The sequence below is a fragment of the Coloeus monedula genome (assembly GCF_965178545.1).
Source record: "Coloeus monedula genome assembly, chromosome: Z".
Classification (NCBI taxonomy): Eukaryota; Metazoa; Chordata; class Aves; order Passeriformes; family Corvidae; genus Coloeus; species Coloeus monedula.
The window spans coordinates 67,622,510-67,643,735 of NC_138822.1; the positions used below are offsets into that span (position 1 = coordinate 67,622,510).

General features: G+C 38.5%; 1 protein-coding gene across 2 annotated transcripts in view; it reads left to right on the top strand.

Moving 5' to 3' along the window:
• Nucleotides 1–21,226, top strand: part of PLPP1 (phospholipid phosphatase 1) — a 62,228-nt gene that overhangs the window by 10,849 nt on the left and 30,153 nt on the right. The window contains exons 2-3 of one of the 2 annotated variants that reach the window (XM_082301795.1): nucleotides 5,465–5,619; nucleotides 20,797–21,077. In XM_082301795.1, the coding sequence (XP_082157921.1) occupies nucleotides 5,465–5,619; nucleotides 20,797–21,077 (436 nt within the window). Of the gene's footprint in view, nucleotides 1–5,464; nucleotides 5,620–17,267; nucleotides 17,420–20,796; nucleotides 21,078–21,226 lie in introns of both variants that reach the window. The other variant, XM_082301796.1, reaches the window with a different exon arrangement.

Consider the following 21,226-nt stretch of genomic DNA (forward strand, 5'->3'; position numbering starts at 1 on the left):
CAGCTGTATAGGTTTAGCTTGAAATAATGATATTTATCTGTCTGTGGGGTTAACAGCACCATCTTGCTAATAAGAATGTAAGTTGTAGAAAGTAGCTGATCTGTTTTGAGGATATAATTTGATGTGCTTTCTGGACATTATTTCATTATTTCTCAGATACAGGTAGAATTGTTTGACACTCCCTAACTGAACTGTAAATTGTGTATTTCTGTACAAAACCTGAAGCTGACTTTGTCAGCATATCAAGTGCAGAATATGTTGATTATATTTTTCAGTGTAAGTGTAGAGGAACATAAAAATTCTTCAGTCTCATGTTAGTCCAGTACAGGTTCTGTTAATTAACACTCACTTGTGGGTTCATTGCAGCATGAGGAAAAACTTTGGTTAATAATCAAACCAGAGTGTTCTCATTTGCTGTAGTCTCCCTTAAGGGTAACTGCCTTTCTCCCAGTTCATTCATTTGTTTGAATATCCTAGATATTCATTTGTTTTGTTGAAGAGAACTTCCTGATTGAGGACCAGATAGGAGTAGAGAGTCATATTGCCTTGAAGGACTTGAAGCAGCAATCCAGCATGAGTTTAAGATGGCACAGAGCCTCAAGTGGAGATTCAATACTTGCACAGATAAGGAGACCAGGTGGCTTAATTAAAGTGTGTTTACAAAATACAGTGCATTCCTTTGTACTACTTAAAATTGTGGGGAAGAAAGCACCACTGATCAAGATGCAGTTTCATGAGGTATTGAAGCTGATCTGTCCTGGGCTGTCCTTGTTGTCCTTTATTACACGCTCTTGGCTACATGTTCCTACTCTGTCCTTCAAGCCAGCTCTTACAGTAATACAGTTGGCCAGATGAGCAAGTGCCTCTGAAAAACCTGTGTTGCGTGGGCACGGGCTTGTCTTTTTGGACAGGTTGTGTGAAAACTAATGCTGGGGCAAGAAGGGGGTGTAGTGGTGGATAGCCAGAGGTGGGAGAAGGACAGGACAGTCTAAGTTGTCTTGGGTTGCTCTTGAAAGCTGAGCCAAGTTTTGTGAGCACCACATTTGGTTGAGAACTAGATAGTACAGTATCACTGAAGTGGTTAGAAACTTGAAGAGTTTCTTTCCTTTTAGACATAAAACCATAATATTCTTTGCTGGTCTTAAATACTTATGGCAACTGCTGTAAAAGACACTAACTCAGCTATAAATTCTTCTTTTCTGTTTGAGAAAAATAGGCAGCTTGCTGCCAAAGCTACATGGACACTTGAGAGTCAGAATCTCACTTCTTAGGTCTCCAAGCTTAAGAACCTAACTCTAAAATTACCAGTGTGATAAACGCCACAGATCAGAACAGTAGTGCAGTGTTACACACATTGTAGAAAGATGATGGATTGGTACCCATCACTTCCATTTGTAGGATAAACTGTGAAATTTAATTTTTTTTTTTTCTGGTTTAGTCTTAAAAAACCACTAAAAATATAGCATATCAACATTTTTTGTTCGAACAGACTTCCTTTGGGGGGAAAAAAAGACTTCACTTTTTCCCCTTGGGTACTAGTATTTTATTTTTAACGTTCTTTTTCTGTGGGTGGAGGACCATTCTCACAGGGATTTCCTCCCTATTCTCCCAGCCTGGACTTCCCTTCCTTCCTTGTTTTCTTACAGGCATTTGTCGCACTATGTCATCCAGCCAGATGTGATCAAATAGTTCCTGAAGGCTCTGTATATTACTGTGAATTATTGTAGGTGGTCAGTGGAAACTGCACTGCAGCTGGCTTGGACCTACAAATTAGAGTTGGAAACTCCTTGTGAACTCAGCATACCTCATGTAACTAGCTTAGCCTCACTCTGTACAAATGTGTGTTGCCCTGTTCTTACAGTTCTAGGCCAAAACTTAAGGCTGTTCCTTCCCTGCAATCCCTGCTCAGTAATTCAAGGATCATTCTTGCCTTTGGCTCCCTCTTTACCCTGTTTGGTTTTTTTTCTTGTTCACATGTATGAAGCTGTTTACCTTTCTTTCATAGGCAAAGAATTAAAATCTTTGCAATCTCTTTTCCGATTCAACTTTGTTACTACATCTGCAGCTTTCAAGGCTATAAAACCGTAAGATATTTTGGGTGGAGGTGATTTTGAAGATTATCTTGTTCCAATATGCCTGCCATGGGCAGGAACAACTTTCAGTAGACCATTGCTCCAAGCCCCATCCAGCCTGGCCTATGGGTTAGCTAGTGTCTGTTTGTGGGAGCATGGCAGAAGTGTTGTGTTTTTGTAACAGTTACAGAACACTGGAGTGACCAGGTTGTTTTCCCTTTATAGTTAAAGGGGAGAGAAAGCTCAGAGGACTGCTGTTTCTTGCTACTACCTAGCAAAACAGCCCAGAATCTGTTGGTCACTAGTTCTTGACAAGATAAGCTGCACAAATTCTACCAGAAAACAGAAAAATTCCAGTTCTGAGATGTTCCAGTCTGAATGATGTGTGACTTCAAGAAATAGCCCTTTTTTACAGCTGAAGGTCTTCATGCTTTATAGGATTTGAATAGCAACTAAGCCATTATGATTCCTTAAGGTATAAATCTACTTGGTTCAGAAGAGCACCTTGTGGTTACTGCTGGTACTGTCTAGGTGAAAAGGAAGTGGAGGTATACTGTGGAGAGGATAAGGCATGAGAGCTGCTCTACAAGACTGGCTTTTAGCCTGGTGATCTTGTATGAGATCTTGGTCACTCTTTGCTCCAGTTTGTAGAAACTAATGAGACTGAACATATGTACATTCCTCAGAAGATCAGCCTGATTAAAGGTCATGGAGATGCTTGGCACCTCTGATGTCAATACTGGCCTGTTATGTACATTAGTGGTGGGTTTTTTTCCTTTTCTGCTTACAGTGAAAAGTTCAGGACTGTTTGCTTACATGTACTAAGCCTTGTCTTCTCTCCCTGTAAAACAAGCAACAGTAAAAATGCTACCACTGTTTGGGATAGGTTAATGATTAACTGAGTACCACTTAACAAAATCTTCTAGTCCACTGTTGGAAAGCAGTACATAATTTGAATTGCAATAAGAATTCTAACAGTGATGAAAAAAATGGAAATGGGCAGTCACTGTAAAATGTGTAACAACTTCCTTTTTTTGGTATTCTTTTAATGTAGACTATACAGATGAATTTTGCAGTCACTTTGAAACTGTTCTCATCTGACCCCTTTATTTGCTGCTTTCAATTTTTCCCCCTTCCCAGGTTAAAAATTAATTACGTGTTATAGTTCTTTATATTAAATTGTAGCAGCTTTCCTTGGAAAACAGGTATTTATGTCTGTGAAGTAGTCCACTTCAGCAAAACACAAGCTGCTGCTTAAGTTAATCATGAACATGTGATGTTTCCTTATGTGAAAATCTGGTGACCTGTTTGAGAAGATATGATTGTATCACATAGGTAATGGGATTACCACTCCGTCATCCTTCTGGGTATGCAATAGCAGAGGTAAAGACAGGAAGTGTGGACTCCAGGTTATGTTAGTGGGATCTTGCCATGGCCTTGAGAGTAGCTGAAACTTGGCTCCAGGCATGTGAACATACAGCAATGCCATTTGGTGAGAGGGAGCTTTCTGAGTTCTTCAGTGTGGCCCCCTTCATATTTGAAGGGCTGCAATTGTTTCATCTGCTTCTGTCTGTCACTTGTACTTGGTCAAGCTCTAGCTCTTTTCTCAGCCATTAAAGTGCAAGGAGAGAGACTTTTGAGATGTAGTTGATTCAATGGTGCGCCATGCTACTTAATGAAAAACTTTGTGCTTAGAGTTGAATAAGCTTACTGCCATTTGTATTTTAGTTCACTTTTTCTATATGGGATGGTAAGCATCAGTAAGTGTGGACAGTTTTCATATCTCAGATGATTTGTGAAAAAAAACTTCTCTCTGCTCTGTAAGAGGATTTAAATTACTCCCAAACTGCTTTCTGTGGCCGTAGCAATTTTCTTAGAAGAGGAGTTGAAAGCTGGCGTGCTACCAACCATGTACAGTTTCAATATGCACTTCACAAGCCTTTGCACTGCAACTCAGCAGCCCAAAAAAGGGGCCAGCATTTATCACTCTGTTCCTACTGCTTCACTCTTGATGTCTTTTCTTCTAATGAGGTATATAGAAATAAGCTTACTTAAAACACCTTTAAGCTACTTACCTGGTAGTAAACAGATGTCACCAGAAATCAAGGCAGTCACTCAATCAAAGCAGTCATGTTAACTTCTTTGAAATGTTTTTTGTTCTCAGTACAGCAGGTTGTTTATGTACTGATGAGTTGTTTCTGCTGCAGTAATTGTACTCACTGTCTAGTTTACCTATAGGGTGTCTATTTGCAGAATTGTATACTACATGGATGTTAGGGAAAATGCACAGTTATTTGTTCTTTTTTACCATGTTTTAAAACAAAATCTACTTTTTGTTTTGTTTGGGGATTTAGCATTATGTAATTTAGCCACTTTAATCTATAGCTTGCTCAGCTGATCAAAGGAAAGGGGGAGAGTGGGCATGGTGTTATTTGGTTGAAGGCTGGACTTCATGATCTTGGAGGGCCTTTTCAACCTTACCGATTCTGTGAGAAAGTAGCGTAAAAACAAAAAGTTTGATTTCCTTAGGTTATTGCTCCTGCAGATGTGTATTCCATGGCAGGTAGTTCTTACCAGAAATAAGTTAGACCTGAATATAATTGTCAGAAGTCTTGAAGACTTCTTTGGCATGACTGTCAGTATAGTGCAAGTTAACTTAGAGGAGAGGGAATTGGTAATATATCACAGTGTGTATTTTCTGAGAGCTATAATTTGTACCCAGGTCTCAGATGCCATGTTAATAACTTGTATATTTTCATGCAGAAATCTTCCAAAGTGTACAAAAGCTGTGTAAGGTATAGTCTCATTACCTGGAGATGCAATCCATTCAAAGTGTCCATTGGTGTCCCTGCAGTTCTCTTGTTCCCATTACCTGCATGGAAACTACTTGCATGAAATCTTTTAACTCCCTGTGACAGAATCTGTGTGTATTTTTTGTCTTATCTGTAAACACTAGCCACATTATAGTGTATAGAACAAGGCTGGCAAATCAGATACAAGCCAAGGTCATGGGGTAGTGGCAAAGGGAGGGGGCATGAAAGACTGCTTGCCCTCTATAATCGTTTAGTCATGTGAGGGGTAAAGGCTTTTTCTTTAATGTAATCTTGGTGCAGTGTGGTTCAGTAGCAACTCACCTTATGGATGAAAAATTTGAACTTTGTATTTTGTTTAACATCCATACCTGATGAGGAATCTGAGTCTTTCTGAAGTAGTCTTCTAAAACAGAAATGTCTATAAACAGGATTTGGTTTAAGTATGTGCATTGCATGATACTTAGGAAATTTGAGTTATGCATGTTTGGTAGCTTCCTCCATGCATGTTTAGAAATGATTTTTTTTGATTTAACCACATGTATTTCTTGTTTTTGTTTTTTGTTTTCCTTCCCCCAACAGCTGGCTTACCCCTTGGTGTTCTAAACTTGGCCAAAATAAAACCGTATCAGAGAGGCTTTTTCTGTAATGATGACAACATCAAGTATCCGTTCCATGACAGTACCATCACATCCACTGTCCTCTACACAGTGGGGTTCACCCTGCCCATTTTCTCTGTAAGTAGCTAATATATAGGGAGCTTTGGTGATGGGAGTAAAATGTATGCCTTCCAAGAGCTCAGCACGGTAAATGAGTTAAAGATGAGTCTATATAGGTAAAATCCCATATATGTGTAGACATATGCATGTGAAAGGTGCTGTTGCTACTTTCTGTTTGCCCAGAAAATCTGGAACTATTCTCTAACTGCTAGTGTTGCTAATTTCATTTGTTTTAGGAGCAGAAAAAAAATTCGGACTAGGCTTTTATCACTGGAGAAGAAAAGTATCTTCCAAAATGTTACAGAATGATTAGAATGGGTTAGTCCGGTAACTTAAACACTTTGTGATGTTAAAAGTTGGCACTGTAATGCAGTGCACATACCTGTAACTGATCACTGTTGCTTCCATGTACTTTCTTAAAAAATAAGTTTAATTTTGACTCAAAAGCTTTTTCTAGCTTAAAAGTAATGTGATTACTCTTTAAAGAAGAGTGGGATAAAATGGGATACAGAGACTGAAAATCTAATGGCTTGTAGAAAAGAGGCTCAGTGTTTTAAAGACCACATGATTTTGACAAAGAACAATTTAATTCTTTAGTAGCTTTTTCTAACGATATTTTAAGCCTGCTTGTATCCCAGTTTTTAGTAAGGTTTGAAGTGACTTAGAGAATCAAAATATAACAGTGCAGAATAGTTTTGAATCTGAAACTACATCTTGTTTCTGCCTGCAGTACTTGACCAAGCCATATGAAAGATGATAATATTATTATCTAACATGTATAAGCTGAATTAATTAGTAAGACATATATGAAATGGTTTAAGGATGGAAGGCAGTCATTTAAAACAAGTGAACAGCTACCTGCAGAACTTCTATGTATATTACTGTAGTTTTGCCTTTAGTGCTTATTTATTGAAGCTTCCATTAGACCTGTGCAATCAGTAGGAGGTTGACACAACAAGTTATCACTAGTATAGTTTCACTTTTAAGGAAAGTTTGTCACTTTGACAAGTACATATATCTTGAGCACACCTTTGGGAAAATTTATTTTCCAGTAGGTTTCCTGTATACCTTGATAGATATGGGTACAGGTGAACTAACATTTGCAGCTCTCTGCACTTTCAGACCTTTAAAGAAATGTTCTAGTTGTAGTTCAATAATCTGTTGAATTGCTTGATGTTTTTATTATCTTTCATTTGAAGTTGTTCCTGTAATGTAAAGTCAATTGAGAGTGTGTTTTTTCCTGGCTCTGAAGCAATGGAGAAACATCTAACTTAGAGCTAACTCTGAGCATTTAGAGAGTGGTTTGGACTATTAAAATTTTAGATAACCTTCATGTAGTTAAAGTTACAGCTTATAATTAGATGTGTCAGTAATTCCAGTCTATTGTGATATTTTTCTGCTGTGATATTTTTGTAGGAGTCACACAGTGGATTTTCATTGCTTGTCTTTGTGCAGAGCCCTGGAGTTTATAACTGGAACAATCACTTCTGGTTTCCATGCTGAGAGGTTTAAAAAAAATAAATTCTAGAGCACGTGTAGTTGTTAAAATACAGTCTAACCAGATCATTTGCTTTTCAGTCTGAACATTTTACAAACCTTAAAGCAACTGCTCAGTGTAGTTAACATGTTAACCTGGCTCTCTTAATCTCAATTTTAGATTTAGAGAGCTCTTTAGTCTCATGCAAGAGGTGAAAAATCTTCCATAGCTACTGAAAACTAAGGGCCAGAGTAAGCTGTACAGCTAGGGACTATGAGACAGGATATTACAATTTCCTGAATTGAAAGTGGGTTCCCAGTGAATGGTTTCTGTCTTCAAGATTGCCTTTATTCAAAATGGGCAGGGAAAGTTGATCAGTCTGGGAATCTGAATTCAGAATGTTTTTTGTTTGGTCTGACTCAATAGAGGCTTGAGACTCTTTCCAAGACAGTTTAAGTTTTTGGACATAGTGTGTTCACTCAGTATCAACAGGAGCACAGCTTGCTCATGAAAGGTTTTTGGGCAATAACTCTGATTATACCGCATCTAGTAAAAATTGTTATCCTCACATGAGACTTCACTGAAAGGCACAGAATCCTCAATGAAGGAATTGATGATAAAAATTCCATCTAGAGTTTATAAACTGCACTTTTGTACAGACTTTTCTTCCCTAATGAGACTACCTCAAACATGATGCCTAAATGGTAGAACTCTTTTTTTGCATATGCCCTTTGCTGCGCTATGGGCCTGCTTGTCTTCAAAATGTAATAAGAAATGGCCTGAACATCTTGTTGTATGATAATAATACTAAAAGATCTTGTTGAGACAGGCCTGTAATGGAATATAAAATAACTTTAAAGAGGGGAAAAAAACAACAAACAAAGCAACCCCCAAAAAACTCAAAACATACATAGATATTTTATTAAGTTTCTTGTACATAAAAGAAACCAGGCTGCATGAACATGGATTTGTTTTTATGACATTTTATGAAGATTTACAAGATGTGCTAGAAACTCAGGAATCTTAAAAAAAATTAGAATGCTCTTAGGAATCATAATTCTCTTTGTAGCTCTGAACCCTTTCTGTTGCCATTGCCATGTTTTATCAGGAAATAAAATGTCTGAGAAATTAATGTTTATTCTTTTCCAAGTGCCTCTTCATAGTATAATGCTTCTCAGTTTTCCAAATTGTTCTCTTTGTCTGGATGGGAACCACAGTTTTTCTATTGGAATTTTTTTGAGATTTAGAGTCAAACAAGACTTGATATTGGTCTAGAAGACTGAATCTCTCTAGGTGGCTAGGCCAGTGTCCAGAGCAAGAAAAGTGCACAGAGCAAGGAAAACCTCTCTGAAAGAAACACCCTTCTCATCAGAGGAGCAGAGCAACAAAGCAACATGAGGGTTGCTGCATTTTGTCTGCTCCCTGTTCTAGGTTTTCAACAGGATTTCTGTGGTTCCCTGCCAAGGCTTTGCCTGGCAGCTCTGTTCCAGAGCTGAATGCTCACAACCTGCTGGTAGGTTTCTATTACAAGATGGACTGATGTAGACAGAAGAGTTTAGATCTTCTAACGCAGCCAAAGTGCTGCACTGAGTTTCCGGGAAAAAAAGTAGTTCTCCACAACCTGTTGCTACCGAAACAAGTAATGCAAATGCTGATGTTCCTGACAGGGAAGTGTCTGTTAGTAAACAGTGTTTTGATTAAGTCACTTCTCTGGGATATGTGCTGCTGTTTGGAACATCTTTGAGAGAAAGGAACATGATGAGGCATATAGGACTTGATATCTCTTCCTTGAACAAATCCAAAAGATATTTAAGTAATCAGGTTATGTTAATTTCAAAGTAGTTTAAACAACATCAAAAACAGGGCAAAATCAAAACATTCCTAGGTTTGGTTTGGCAAAGTGTCATCAGTATCATGATGACTTCCCAAAAGGGACCTAGGTAGCTTTGCTCCTGTGCCAGCTTTAACCTATTAAGCATTAGGCTTGGTGTTTTTGGGTATGTTTACTTAACACTGTGTGTAATGATGTTCTGACTGAAGCTTTTCCCTCCTACAGATTAGCACAGTCATACTTTGGAATCAATTTACTGATTTCTTTTATAGCAAAAGACATTGACCTTTAACAGCCTGTTTATGAAAGGGATGGGAAGGGAAACTTTTATTGACAGCAGCTATTAGATTGACCAACAAAAGTAGTCACTGGGCTAGTTTTGTATGTCTTAATGGACAAATGTAGTTACTACTGTGATAGAGATTAATAAATCAGGGGACTGATGAAAGCTCTTGAAGACTGTTGATTGGTAGATGTGCTCTTCAATTTTTCAGCAGTGTCAAAGCTTTATGACCCACTGTTAGTTTTCCAACTAATTGAAATTAAACCTGTTGTTTGACACTAGAGTGGGCTTCAACTTAAATCTTAGGTTTCAGGTTACTTGTATGTGGTCTTATTATGCTCTCAGCAAGACTGCCTCTTATCTGTTAAACTTCTTGAAAAGGTGTTCCTGTTTTATCTTTTTTTTGGTGTATTTATGGCATTGGAAACTTTTTTGGGCAATGCTGTTGAACTTCATAATCTGTCACGGGTTCTACTTGATACTAACTGTTCACCTTGTACTACTACAGGTTAGCATTATCTTTGAACCCAACGTTATTCTGAGGAATAAACCAAAAATAAATCTATTTTGGTTCTCTTTTTAAAGCGAACATAGTAATAATAACCCATGGTTTTACTCTGTGAAGGGTTAATATGCAGGGTGATGCGCTTTGGTGAGTTGTTGAATTGATGAGTAATTCCTGGCTGAGATCTGTGCAGTGGGGGACAGATGCTGAGAAGTAGCAGCATCCAGCTTTTGACTCCGCTTTTTGACCTGTCCATGATGTGGGTGTTCTGGTGGGCTTGGTTTGAAATCAGGTGAGGAAAGATCTGAGGAGCACCATTTGCCTCTGTTACTTGTACAAATCACTCTTACTAAGTGCAGCTGTAATTATTATTACACCTTTATTTAAGTAAATAAACTGTAGCAACTTGCTTGTTAGCCCTATGGACTTGGTACTGTACTTTCCTCAACCCTTCAAGTACCTTTCTTAATATAGTGATGGAGAATGCACACAGTGTATGAAACTGAGTAAGACAGTTGGCATTGTGACTGTGGGAGGAACTCCAGACAAGGGCTTTTAAAATGCTAAGTGAAGTTTGGCCACAGCTATGAGAAAGCCAAGCAGTCACATTGGTATAAAGGAGTTTAAGTATTATTTAGTAGAGTATACAAAAGGGTAAAATGGAATAGGGAGAAATGTAGGTTGAGGGAGTTGCAGTTTATTTGGAGTATTGTAATTTAAGGAAAAAACCCAAACAGTCTGTGGTGTAGATTTTTCTCAAGACTGACACACAGTTACTAATAATGTGCTCTTGACATTCAGGACTTAGACCAGAGACTGGAGGGGGTATCAAAAAAGGGAAGCAACCACACTAGGAACTGGAGACAAGGAACAGGGAAAGTAAAGCAGAGAGTGTTCCTTTTTGTACTACCTCTTCTACTTCCCTTCATCTGGCTCACGTCATTGTACCTCTTTCTGTTCTGCCTTGAGCAAGGAAATGCTCATGCAAAAAGCTGGTTTTTAACCCACCTTTTCAGGAGAAAGCTGAATGTCAGAAAATGGAACTATTGATCTTGGTGAACTGTGGTGTGATGGTTTATTTCTTGGTGCTCTCCTGAACTCTAACACCTATGAGAAATGGAAAGTAGCACTGTTCTTACACTAAGGAGAAGCCAAAGTCTTAACTTAATCTGCAAACAGCTTTGTGACAGTATACCCAACCTTCACAGAATGTGAGCAGTAATATAAGCACAAAAGTTTTAAGCAAGCTTTTACAAAACGAATGTTTTTCCAGGCAGTAGTTCCAATGTTGTAATGAATAATGTGGATGTTTTTGCTGATGGAATTAGTAATGAAATATCTACAGCATATTTGGGGGAAATGTTAACTTCTACTTTCTATCTGAATTTCTGGTGTAAAGAGACTTAAAGCTCAAAATATTACTTATGCTTTTTAAAAAATAAGTCTAGGAGTCACTTCTAGTTTAAAGCTACAGCAAAGAAGCACAAAAGTGGTGGCAGCTTTTTTTGAGGTGCTGGGAGAGAAGATAGCAAAATCTTTTTAACTTTGTTTTGTTTCTGAGCTCTGGAGAAAGATTGTTACTAACCACTACTTAAGCATAGGTGTTGAAACATACTACTTTGTCAGGAACATATCCACTGTTTTCTGGTGTCAGTCACATCTGTTCATATCCTAATCCCTGTGATAAACCAGGAAGATGGAGAACTCAGGCTAAAACTTCATTTTTTTTAGAAAATCTCATTATTAGATGTGTATATTCAAATGGTTACTTGAACCAAATCTTAAGAAAATGTCATGAGACCAGATAAAGAATCCTTAAATGAACAAATAATTTGCTTAACTGTGAGAAGTGAGCAGTAGGAGTAAGTGCCTCTTGTCCTTTGCAAGGAAGGAAGCTGTTAAGTAGAGCTCTCTGTGAGTCTGTCCTGTTCAGTATAGTCACAAGTGCCCTGGAGGAGAGAAAGCATGTGCAGTGAGGCAGCAAAGTAGGGAACTCAGAGCAATAAATACAAAAGATGACAGTAACATAGCTGGTGAAATACAGGGTGGATAAATGCCAAGTGATATCCTTCCTGAGGTGAGTGGGAAGGACAGCTTGAGGGAGGTGTATGATCTGATGTTCTCTCTTTGGAGTAGTAATGGTCAGCTTTAGTGGAGAGATCAACTTCATGCCCAGGGAAGAAACATAATCAAGATTAGAAATTTGGAAAGCAATAGGCCTGTTATGCAGGATACTTATTGAAAAAACGTAATGTAATCAGTCAGAAATCACTCCAGTTTATGAGGAAATCTAATACATTATATTGTATGAGTTGGACTTTTGGACAAGGGTATAGTGATTGTCTAAAATATGTCTTAACAGTTGAGCTACTTGTGTCTCTACTCTGTGTATTCTGACTGAAACATTTCAGAGCCTATATTTCTCCCTATATCTTTATTACCAACCCTGTTTGTAGTTCCTGGATTCTTGGTTCCTTGTTGGATCAGTATTGCTTTTTTTTCTAGTACCTACTGCATATGTACTTGGCTGATTTACATCCTGACTGCTGAAATATGCAAAACCAAACTCTTGTTTTTGAGATATTGAGGAATATATCTTAGCAGTCCCTCTCTGTTTGCACTTAAGACAGATTAATTAAAACTAAATGCATTCGCCAGTTCTGACTGAATACTGTTTCAGAAGAAATTTCTTGTCGGATGGTTAGAAGTGTTAATGCCTTTGAGAAGACTTGTGTAATGGTCACGCCATTATATTGATATACAACAATCACAGGAAGCAGACATTATTTTCCCCCTGCTGTTATTAACTGACAAGCTCCCAACTCAACAGAGTTGTTTAACCTCCAAATGCATGACTCTGAACTCATTACTGCACAAATCTCTGTATGTTCTGTTGCCTCAGTCTTTGAGTTGTTTTGCAGGCAGAACTGGCTGGCCTTGATCTTCCACTGTATCAAAGAATTGCCAGCTCTGTCAGCAGTACATCTTCTGCTTACTCATTAAGGATGCATATGCACCATGTAACACCAGCTTGTTGGCTCTATCTTTGAGATTACCCTACAGGTAACCTCTTCCCAACCTTATAATTCCTCTTCACATACATGTTGTAATTTTCCCATTAGGCAATTTCTTCACTGTGTTACAATTGGCACAGAAGGTGCTCCTCTACTGTCTCCACTTCTTACATAAAAGGAGTACTTAGACTCCCCAATTTCTTTTGCTTTCAGGGAAAACTGAGCCAAATTAATTCTCCATTTACTGTGCCAGACTCTGGCCTTGGAAATTGTAGCTTTTTTAGGAGCAAAATGGTTGTTTGTAGGATATTGTAGGACCTTTCTTTTAACTAGATGTGGCAATGTGACTGGCAGATGAGCAGGATTTCTTCTCACAGTCATCTGCTGTTGTCTTTGCCACTTTTTCTTGAGAAACTACTTTACATTTTTATGTGAATAAATCTGTTGAAGTACACCACTTCCTATACTACAGTAAACATTTTTTCCTCAGTTGTATCTGTGAAATTAAAGACAGTGAGACTAGTGATAGTGGTACCATTATAAAGACAGGTATCATTCGGTATCTTCAGTCATATCCAGTCTTCCTGTATGTACCAGGAGCTTCCATGCTCAGGAAATTGCTACTGTGATGCAAAAACTTGTTCCTCTCTTCTGAAATTGTGATATCTGTCAGAGTGAAAAAATAACATGTCTATCACAACTATAGGGAAACCCTACTATTGTACTTGATATAGTAAGAAGCTTTCTCTTTTTCACTTAGGACAGTTCTTCTGCTTGTTTGTTCTGCTTGCAGTAATGAAAAAATTGAACTATTTTTTCCTGTCCCTTTATTTTCTTAAAGGGAGAGAAACTTCCACTGCAGAAAGTATTTAAACTATATATTAGAAATAATTTTGATTTGATTTTAGAAGTGAAAACACCTTGAAAACCCACAAAAGCAGACTTTGGTGATTTATTTAAAACAGAACAGAACCCTCAGTATTGTGAGAAGGTTCTCTTACTGGCTTCACGTGCCAGAAACACTTGATGCCCCTCAGGTTTGACTTCCACGTTTGTCCTCTCTCACCAGTTAGTAATAGTGAAGTCAATCCATACGTGTTAAAAAGAAGTAAATTAAACCTGCTGTATGGAGCATGTCCTGAGGGATTAGGTATTGATGTTGGAGAGTACTTTAACCAAAAAGATACCAAAAGCCCCTACTGGCATGGTTTTTCAGGCTAATGACTGCCGTGGATTGAGCAAGAAGTAAATTACAGATGTTGTAGTTCTGTGACTTCAGTTTACAGTTTAACTGTGTTAAGTTAATCTGATCAATTTTACTGTAATCTGTTTTTTAGAAATTAAAACTTTTCTCACAAACTTTCATGGAGCATGTATCCTTTCAAAAATGAAAGGTACTGAGAACAGCAATAAGATAAATGACTGGTGGAATTACTTCTTGAATCTGTTGTGCAGTTGGGGGAAACTGAATAAACCTTTCCTATATAAGGTTTATTAACAGTATTGTATTTCAGTGCATAGCTCTTCCAGTTGATAGTTACTTAATGGCAACTTAATGGTTACCACGTAGATACCTAGGACTTCTAAAACTCAAAGTAAAGGAGGTGGAAAGAAATTATGAAAGAAGACAGTAACTTTATTTTATCTGTTCATACTTGCTTACAAAGCAAAACAGAAACAAACATTGAGTTCTTTGGTATTTTGTTTGCATGATCTGGATACAGGAAGGTGCAATTACAGGCTAATTACATCATAATCTCAATATTGCTGAAGAGTGAGCACGCACTTCAAGCAGGTTCACTCAGCATGGATGAGCACAGATCCTCACTGCATGAGGGACTTCATTCCTATGATCCACACAGCACTGCTTTTTATTTCTGATTTAGTAGCTGGAAATTACGTTAAAAAAAGCTGCCCCCTGAATAACCCCATTGTTCTGAAAATTTTCAATCTCTCACCTTGAGATGCTGAAACATCCAGGTGTGGGTAGGAGGAAATGAGGAGTAAGGTACCATGACACCATTATTCACAGAGCAGGCCTTTAAAAAGGGTGATGCAGGGCTAGTTATTTGATGTCAGTGACACTGTCAAGCTATAACCACAGGTGTTTGTGGCAGTGTGCTGAAGCTGTGATAAGGTTTTTTTGGGCTGAACATAATTTTGTGAACAACTGCTTTACCATGATAATCAGAACTACCAACTCTAAAGAAGTAACCATGTAAGTAATTAAGAAACTCTGATCTGTATATGTCTAACTCTCTATATTTGGAGGTCCAAACAATATATTTTTCTCCAATACTCAGTCTTGAATGTTGATGTTAGCATGTGTGCAGGGTGAATGATGAAGTTTTCATTCCATACATATTTTGTAGTAATAAGTGGTGTTGGAAACACCATGACATTATGTTGACAAGTCACCTTCCCTCACCATGGCTGTATATGCTTCTGCCTCATCCCTGACACAAGTCAGCTAAATACGAAACAATTGATGGTGTATCATGACATCTGTCACAATACCAACACAAGGGGAGGGAAAAAAATGAGGTCTGGGCTGCAGTGTTTTTCAAAATCCTGATATTCTTCCTGTTAAGAGAAAGGGAGAGGAATTTTTTCCTAGTAGGAAAGGCAGTGTTTTTGCCCTGTACTGTAGAGTCCAGCTCCTGGGCTCTGTGCTGGCTGGTATCTGAATAGTGCAGTGTTCTGGTGAGGCTCTGGCTTGGCTCTTAGCCCATCCTGCTGTCCTTCTGCTTTGTTGGTGTGCTTGGATGGCTTCCAGAGCTGTGTCATTGTAGTCCTGCTGGCATGGAATTGGAAACAACCCCTCTTGACAGTGACAGTGGTCTTTTTCTGCCACTTTTGGAAGGGAGGTTTTGCATGCTATTGGTTTCGTGACTACAGCAATACAGAAGGTACGTGGTTCTTTGCAACAGACTTAGCTAGAATTCATGGGCCCACATGATAGATCTATAACTGCCTGATCAAGGAATAAGGTTGTGTCATTCGCCAGAGTTCACTTCAAGGAAATTTTCACCTTTTGAGCTATTAGTTTATTTGCTCTTTTATTTTCAAACTGAAGTATTCTTTTAAGCACTTTATGGTGTGCAGAACAAAACTGATAGCAAATTGTTGATTAAAACCCAGTTGTATCTCTTGTGATGGTCCCCAGGAGTCAGGCTGAGGACTTCATGGGTGTAAGTAAAGAGGGAAGAGGATTGGAAAGGATCCTAGGTCTTTTTGCTTCCCTTTCTTAGTGGTTCTCCTGCGACTTGGTTGGTATCCTATTTTATTCACTTTTTCTCCTGTTCTTCACATCTTTATTGTTATATGTACATGCTTATTTGGGGCTAGCTGTGTATCTGGAAAGGAAGAGGTAGGCTATGCCTTGGCAGAGAGGTCTTGAGGAGAGACCTGAGACTACAGCAAAATCTACTTCTGCTGGGAAGGAAGGATGGAGACTGTTTCTGTCTTTGCAATCCCTTACTGTTGGATGGGAGTGTCTCCCCAGATAATTTTTGTTGTGTAACTTTAAAGGAATATGCATTTTATGTGCAACACAGCTGAATTTTGACATTAAGTCAAGGGCTTTTGTGCTACTGAGCTCTACATGCCTAGGCTAAAGAAAATTATTTGTTGTTTGGTTAAGCATTCTTTGTAGTCCCCCACTTCTTGTTTTCCATACAGCCATTTCTGAGAGTATTCATCCCTGTACACAAACAGATTGTATGGATGCTGTATGTGTGTTAAGGATGGAGGAACAGGTTTTTGAAATGTGATTCTATTAGTTTGTGGTGACTTGCATCCTATTTTGAGTTTTTTAAAAAAATCTTTGCTGTTCAAATGACTAGTTTTGGTTTGTTTTGGGTATCTTGATGTGCAATAGTGTGCAGCTATTGTGCACCTTAGTATTGTGTCTTGCTGGTATTAGATTGAGCCAAAGGCATCCTCTTTGGTGGAAGAGGTGAGGATAAAATCTCCATGCCATGAGGCTGTAGGGCTTGTGCAGTGACCATGTTGTTCTAGGAAGCTGTCCGGTGTGTGAGGAAGTGAGGGTATTGCATGCATGTGTAATTTCCTTTTCTCCATATTCCCAAAAGCTCCCTCTGCACTTGCACTCTGTGAAAAGCACCTCCTTTTCTGCTTTCATGAAATGCAATTTATGCTCTTCTGACTTGTAAAGCTGTCCAGAGAAGGTGTACAGGGGCAACTGGTGCTCACTGGAATATAAAGAAATATTTGATAATTGTGCCAGTAGCAGCACATTGAGCACCTCAGTGGTTGTCACTGAACTATTTACTCAGTCACTGTTTTGGCATGCTTCCACACTTCAAGTGCCACAAACATGGAGATGAGAAGAATCCTGCCCTGCTTTCCTTTATTCAGCAATCCTTCCTGGAAGCTAAAAAGTCAAGGCAGTAGGCATTGGCCAAGAGAAGTGCATAACCTTCTAACTTCCTGCATGCCCATTCCTCTTTATGCATTCTTTTTGGAAATGCGGGGGTATAATCATCACCACTTTGTTTTGCTTTTGTAATGTATTTTGTATTCCTTTTTGCCAGCTGGCTTGCCTTTTGCAATTCTCAGTTCACGACGTATCCCCTTCCAGAGAGGCGTTTTCTGTAGTGATGAATCCATCCGGTATCCATACAAAGAGGACACCATTTCTTATAAGTTGTTAGCAGGAATAATTATTCCTTTCAGTGTAATTGTTGTAAGTTAAACTTTTCTTCATTGCTTTTGATTTCAGTGGGGGTGGGAGAGAGGGAGGAGGGCGATATATTAATATATATAGACTTACAAAACTGTATTCTGTAAGATTTCTCAACCTTAAAATAATGTCCTTAGGGCAGGTGCTAAAGAAGTAGAAATGATGGTCTGGCAAGTGTAACTAAAACGTTTTCTTTAACTGAGGTCAAACAGCTAGAATTATAGAACAGAAGAATGCCTTTGAACCTTAGAACTATGGTGGCTTAATTGTATACTTAGAGAGAGAAAAACTTCTTACCATATTTGTTGAAAATAGCACTAATGTATTGGAAGTGACTGTCTCAAGTCTTTTTATTTTAGGACCTGCTACTTTCAGAATATCAGTGTGCATGACCTATTAAGTCAGCATTTTTTTATCTGCCACAAAATCTTCGGGAATACTTCTGTGTGGGGAAGTGTAACAACAGCCTATTTAAGAGAAAGATTGACTTCCAGTCAGATGTTACCAACAACATAAATAGAATAAAAAGACTAAGTAGGTGTGGAGTTTTCCCCTGGATATTTCCCTGAGGGTCAGGATAAAGCTCTGGGCCCATTTGTATTTAAATTACTGCAGGGGCTCACTTTCATACTGCACCTAACCTGGCCGAAAAACAGGGTACTTTTCTTCTTTCCTCTGTGTCACACCAGATCAGTGAGCTGGACAGGTTGTCTCTGTGACTGTCAATTTGGGATCTCTCTGACCACAGCTCCCAGCTCAGCTGAACTGTCTCAAGCATGTAGTGACTCTCTATCCCTAATACTTAATTGTATGCTGTCAGCTGAGCTAACCTAATAGCTTACTATGTATGGACAAAAGTTGAGATCCCACTATTACACTGTCTGTTGCCGCCTCTTGTGGCTTGTCTGGGCCATGATCAGCTAGTGAAAATTCCGTAGCCTGGCAGAAAACAGCAGCTTTCCTTGACTACATATGGAGTGTAAATGGCTTCTAGAAGGATATGGGGGCAAAAAGTAGCTGGGACATGTCCTCATGAGTAGAGGGGACAGTTGGACCTCTTCAGTTAACCATTTCATGTCCTAAGTCTGATAGGACTGCACTTCAGTTCCTACAAAGGCCCTTCAACAGGGCCTTCAAGATCCCTGTCCAGATGTGCTAAAAAGCTTCAGCCTCCACTGATGGTTCTGTTGAGTGGCATCCAAGCTCATCAGAGCCACACTTTGAACAGAGTTAAAACTTTCTTATGCCAAATAAGATTTTTAGGCATATAAATATTTATCCAAGTATATTTAGGAGCCAGCAATGAAAATGGCTGAATTTTAGCACAGCTAAACGTAATCCTCAGTATTGACCAGCTGTTTCTTTGGGCTAATGGGTTTAAGTCAGGAGGAATATTATGATAATCAAACTCTGCCTTGCACAGGGACTGCATGGATATTTATCTAGGTTCCAACATAAAGGTCAACTTGCAGCTCATGTTTGCTCTTGGGTGGAATTCTTTTTTTGCAATGTAGAAATATGTTCTGAGAATTGAAACTATGACTTGCCTGGTTTCCCTCTTTTTGGAAAAGCTGCTTCAAAATCTTACAGAAATGCTTCTGAAGCACATGAATTTTTTGGGGGGAGAGGGGTTGTGTATTCTGTTAAATGGCAAGTGGTTTATGCTAAAGATCCTGCCTTTAAGATAAGACTATTTTTTTTCACCCTGTTACTACCTTTGGTAGTCAGTATTACCTGAGACCATCAGTGCTGGCTCACAACTGAAGTCCATATAGCTTATCTAATTTCTAGAGCAGTTAAAACAGTTGAGTGAGGAGGAACAAAACAGCATGGAAAGATTGATGTTTTGCCCTCAGTACTTGGCTACTGCCCATTTGCAGCTCAGGAACTTCCTGAGTCAGAAAAGGCTCCACTGAATATAGTTTAATGGATGTATTCCCTTTGAATTAATCCAATCTCCATTTGAGCCTGTATGAATATTTAGCAAATGAAGTTTCTTTTGCAACATCAGGGACCATCTTTTAGTTGGGAAACCAGGCTTTCTGTCAAGATTGCTTCATAGTCAGATGGTAAAAGCAAATATTGGTGTCCTTTACTCAATGCTTAGTCAGATTATTGAAGATGAACATTCTTTGATGTCTGTCCAATGTAGTAATTGCATAGACATCAACTAATTTTTTGTTGCCTCAACTGAGATAAGTGACCTTCTTGCAGGTTTTGCAGCAATGTTCTTTGAAAGGGATTCATTATTTACCTCTCATGTCTATTTGTGCTCAACCATCTTCCTTAAGAGGTTACTTTCTGGATTAGGTGTCTATGTACTTTACTGAAGACTTTCTCAGCTTTAGTGCATGTTCTGGTATTTCTCTGCTTCAGTCCATGTTTGGGTATGGTGGAGGCTGTAAAACTAAAGTGTCACACATCTGATGGTATTGTCTGTTAGCCTTCACGTGCGAAGCCTCTGACAAGCTGTCACTGGGTGGCAGTGTCTAAGTAATGGCTTCATTCACCAAAGTTCTGGTTTGCTGAGATTGGGGACCTGGCACTCTAAAGTGACAGATGGAGCCATAATTTTAATTTTAAATGATTTTTCAAGATAACTTTACATATATATGTCCAGTCCCCCGCACGTCTGATTATCTGTATGAATTGATCTTTTCTGTACAGAATGGGACCATCTGGTTCAATATCCAAATTATCTGGAGTGAAGTTCTGTATCTGGCATAAGGAAATACTTTCTGCAAAAGATGAAGTTGCAAGAAAACAAAATTAGATCTGCTTTCTTGTCAACACTTGATACTTGTACCTTGGACATGTAGGGTGAAAAATCCTTAGAAAGACCTGTCTTCCCTACTCCCATTAGTTTTCTCCCCGAAGGATTTAGTTTTCATGAGGAATAGGGAATTTGTTAAAATATATGGCCTTTCAGATCTGAATATGAAGTCTCAACCCTTCAGAATAGTTTCTGGCTTCATGAAAAACTTAACAAGCTTAGAAAAATTTTGCTCAGTAGAAGTTAGTTGAAGAAGACTCAATGTAAAATGAAGTTATACAGGAGAAAATGTTTCTAGTTAGGGCCATGCCAAGTAGTATGGTTAAGTGTTATTCTGAGAAGGCTTTGTTTTAATAAGTATTCTGAAAATAATATGATTAAATTCAGCATGAAGTAGGGTAAAGTAAAAGGGTGTTTCTCTTCTGTGTGAAAGTGTTTATAATGTTTGGACATGGTTACTGCTGACTCTTGGAGAACTTAAATTTGCAGCTTAATGTTTATAAAAAACTAATTTCTGAAACTGTATGTCTGAGTATTAACAAGAATAGTGTGATACTTTTCTTTTAAAATTATTATCTTTAACTTGTTGTCCTTATTTCTCTTTCAGATAATCCTAGGAGAGACTCTCTCAGTCTTTTATAATAATTTGCACTCAAATTCATTTGTCAGAAATAACTACATAGCCACTATTTACAAAGCCATTGGGACCTTCATTTTCGGGGCAGCTGCTAGCCAGTCGTTGACAGACATTGCCAAGTACTCCATAGGTAGACTGCGTCCTCACTTCATTGCTGTGTGCCAGCCTGACTGGACACGGATCAACTGCAGCCTGGGCTACATTGAGAACTTCACTTGTCATGGAGACAAAGCAAAAATCAGTGAGGGAAGGTGAGTATGACTGACCTTGTACACTTGGTTGTGTAACATGTTTGTTAACTTGGGACAATGAGTTTGGTAATGGTGCTGCAGTTTTTGTGCTTTTCCTAGAATAAATTTATTGTAATTTTAAACAGTAAACCCTGTCTAGACAGTGGGGG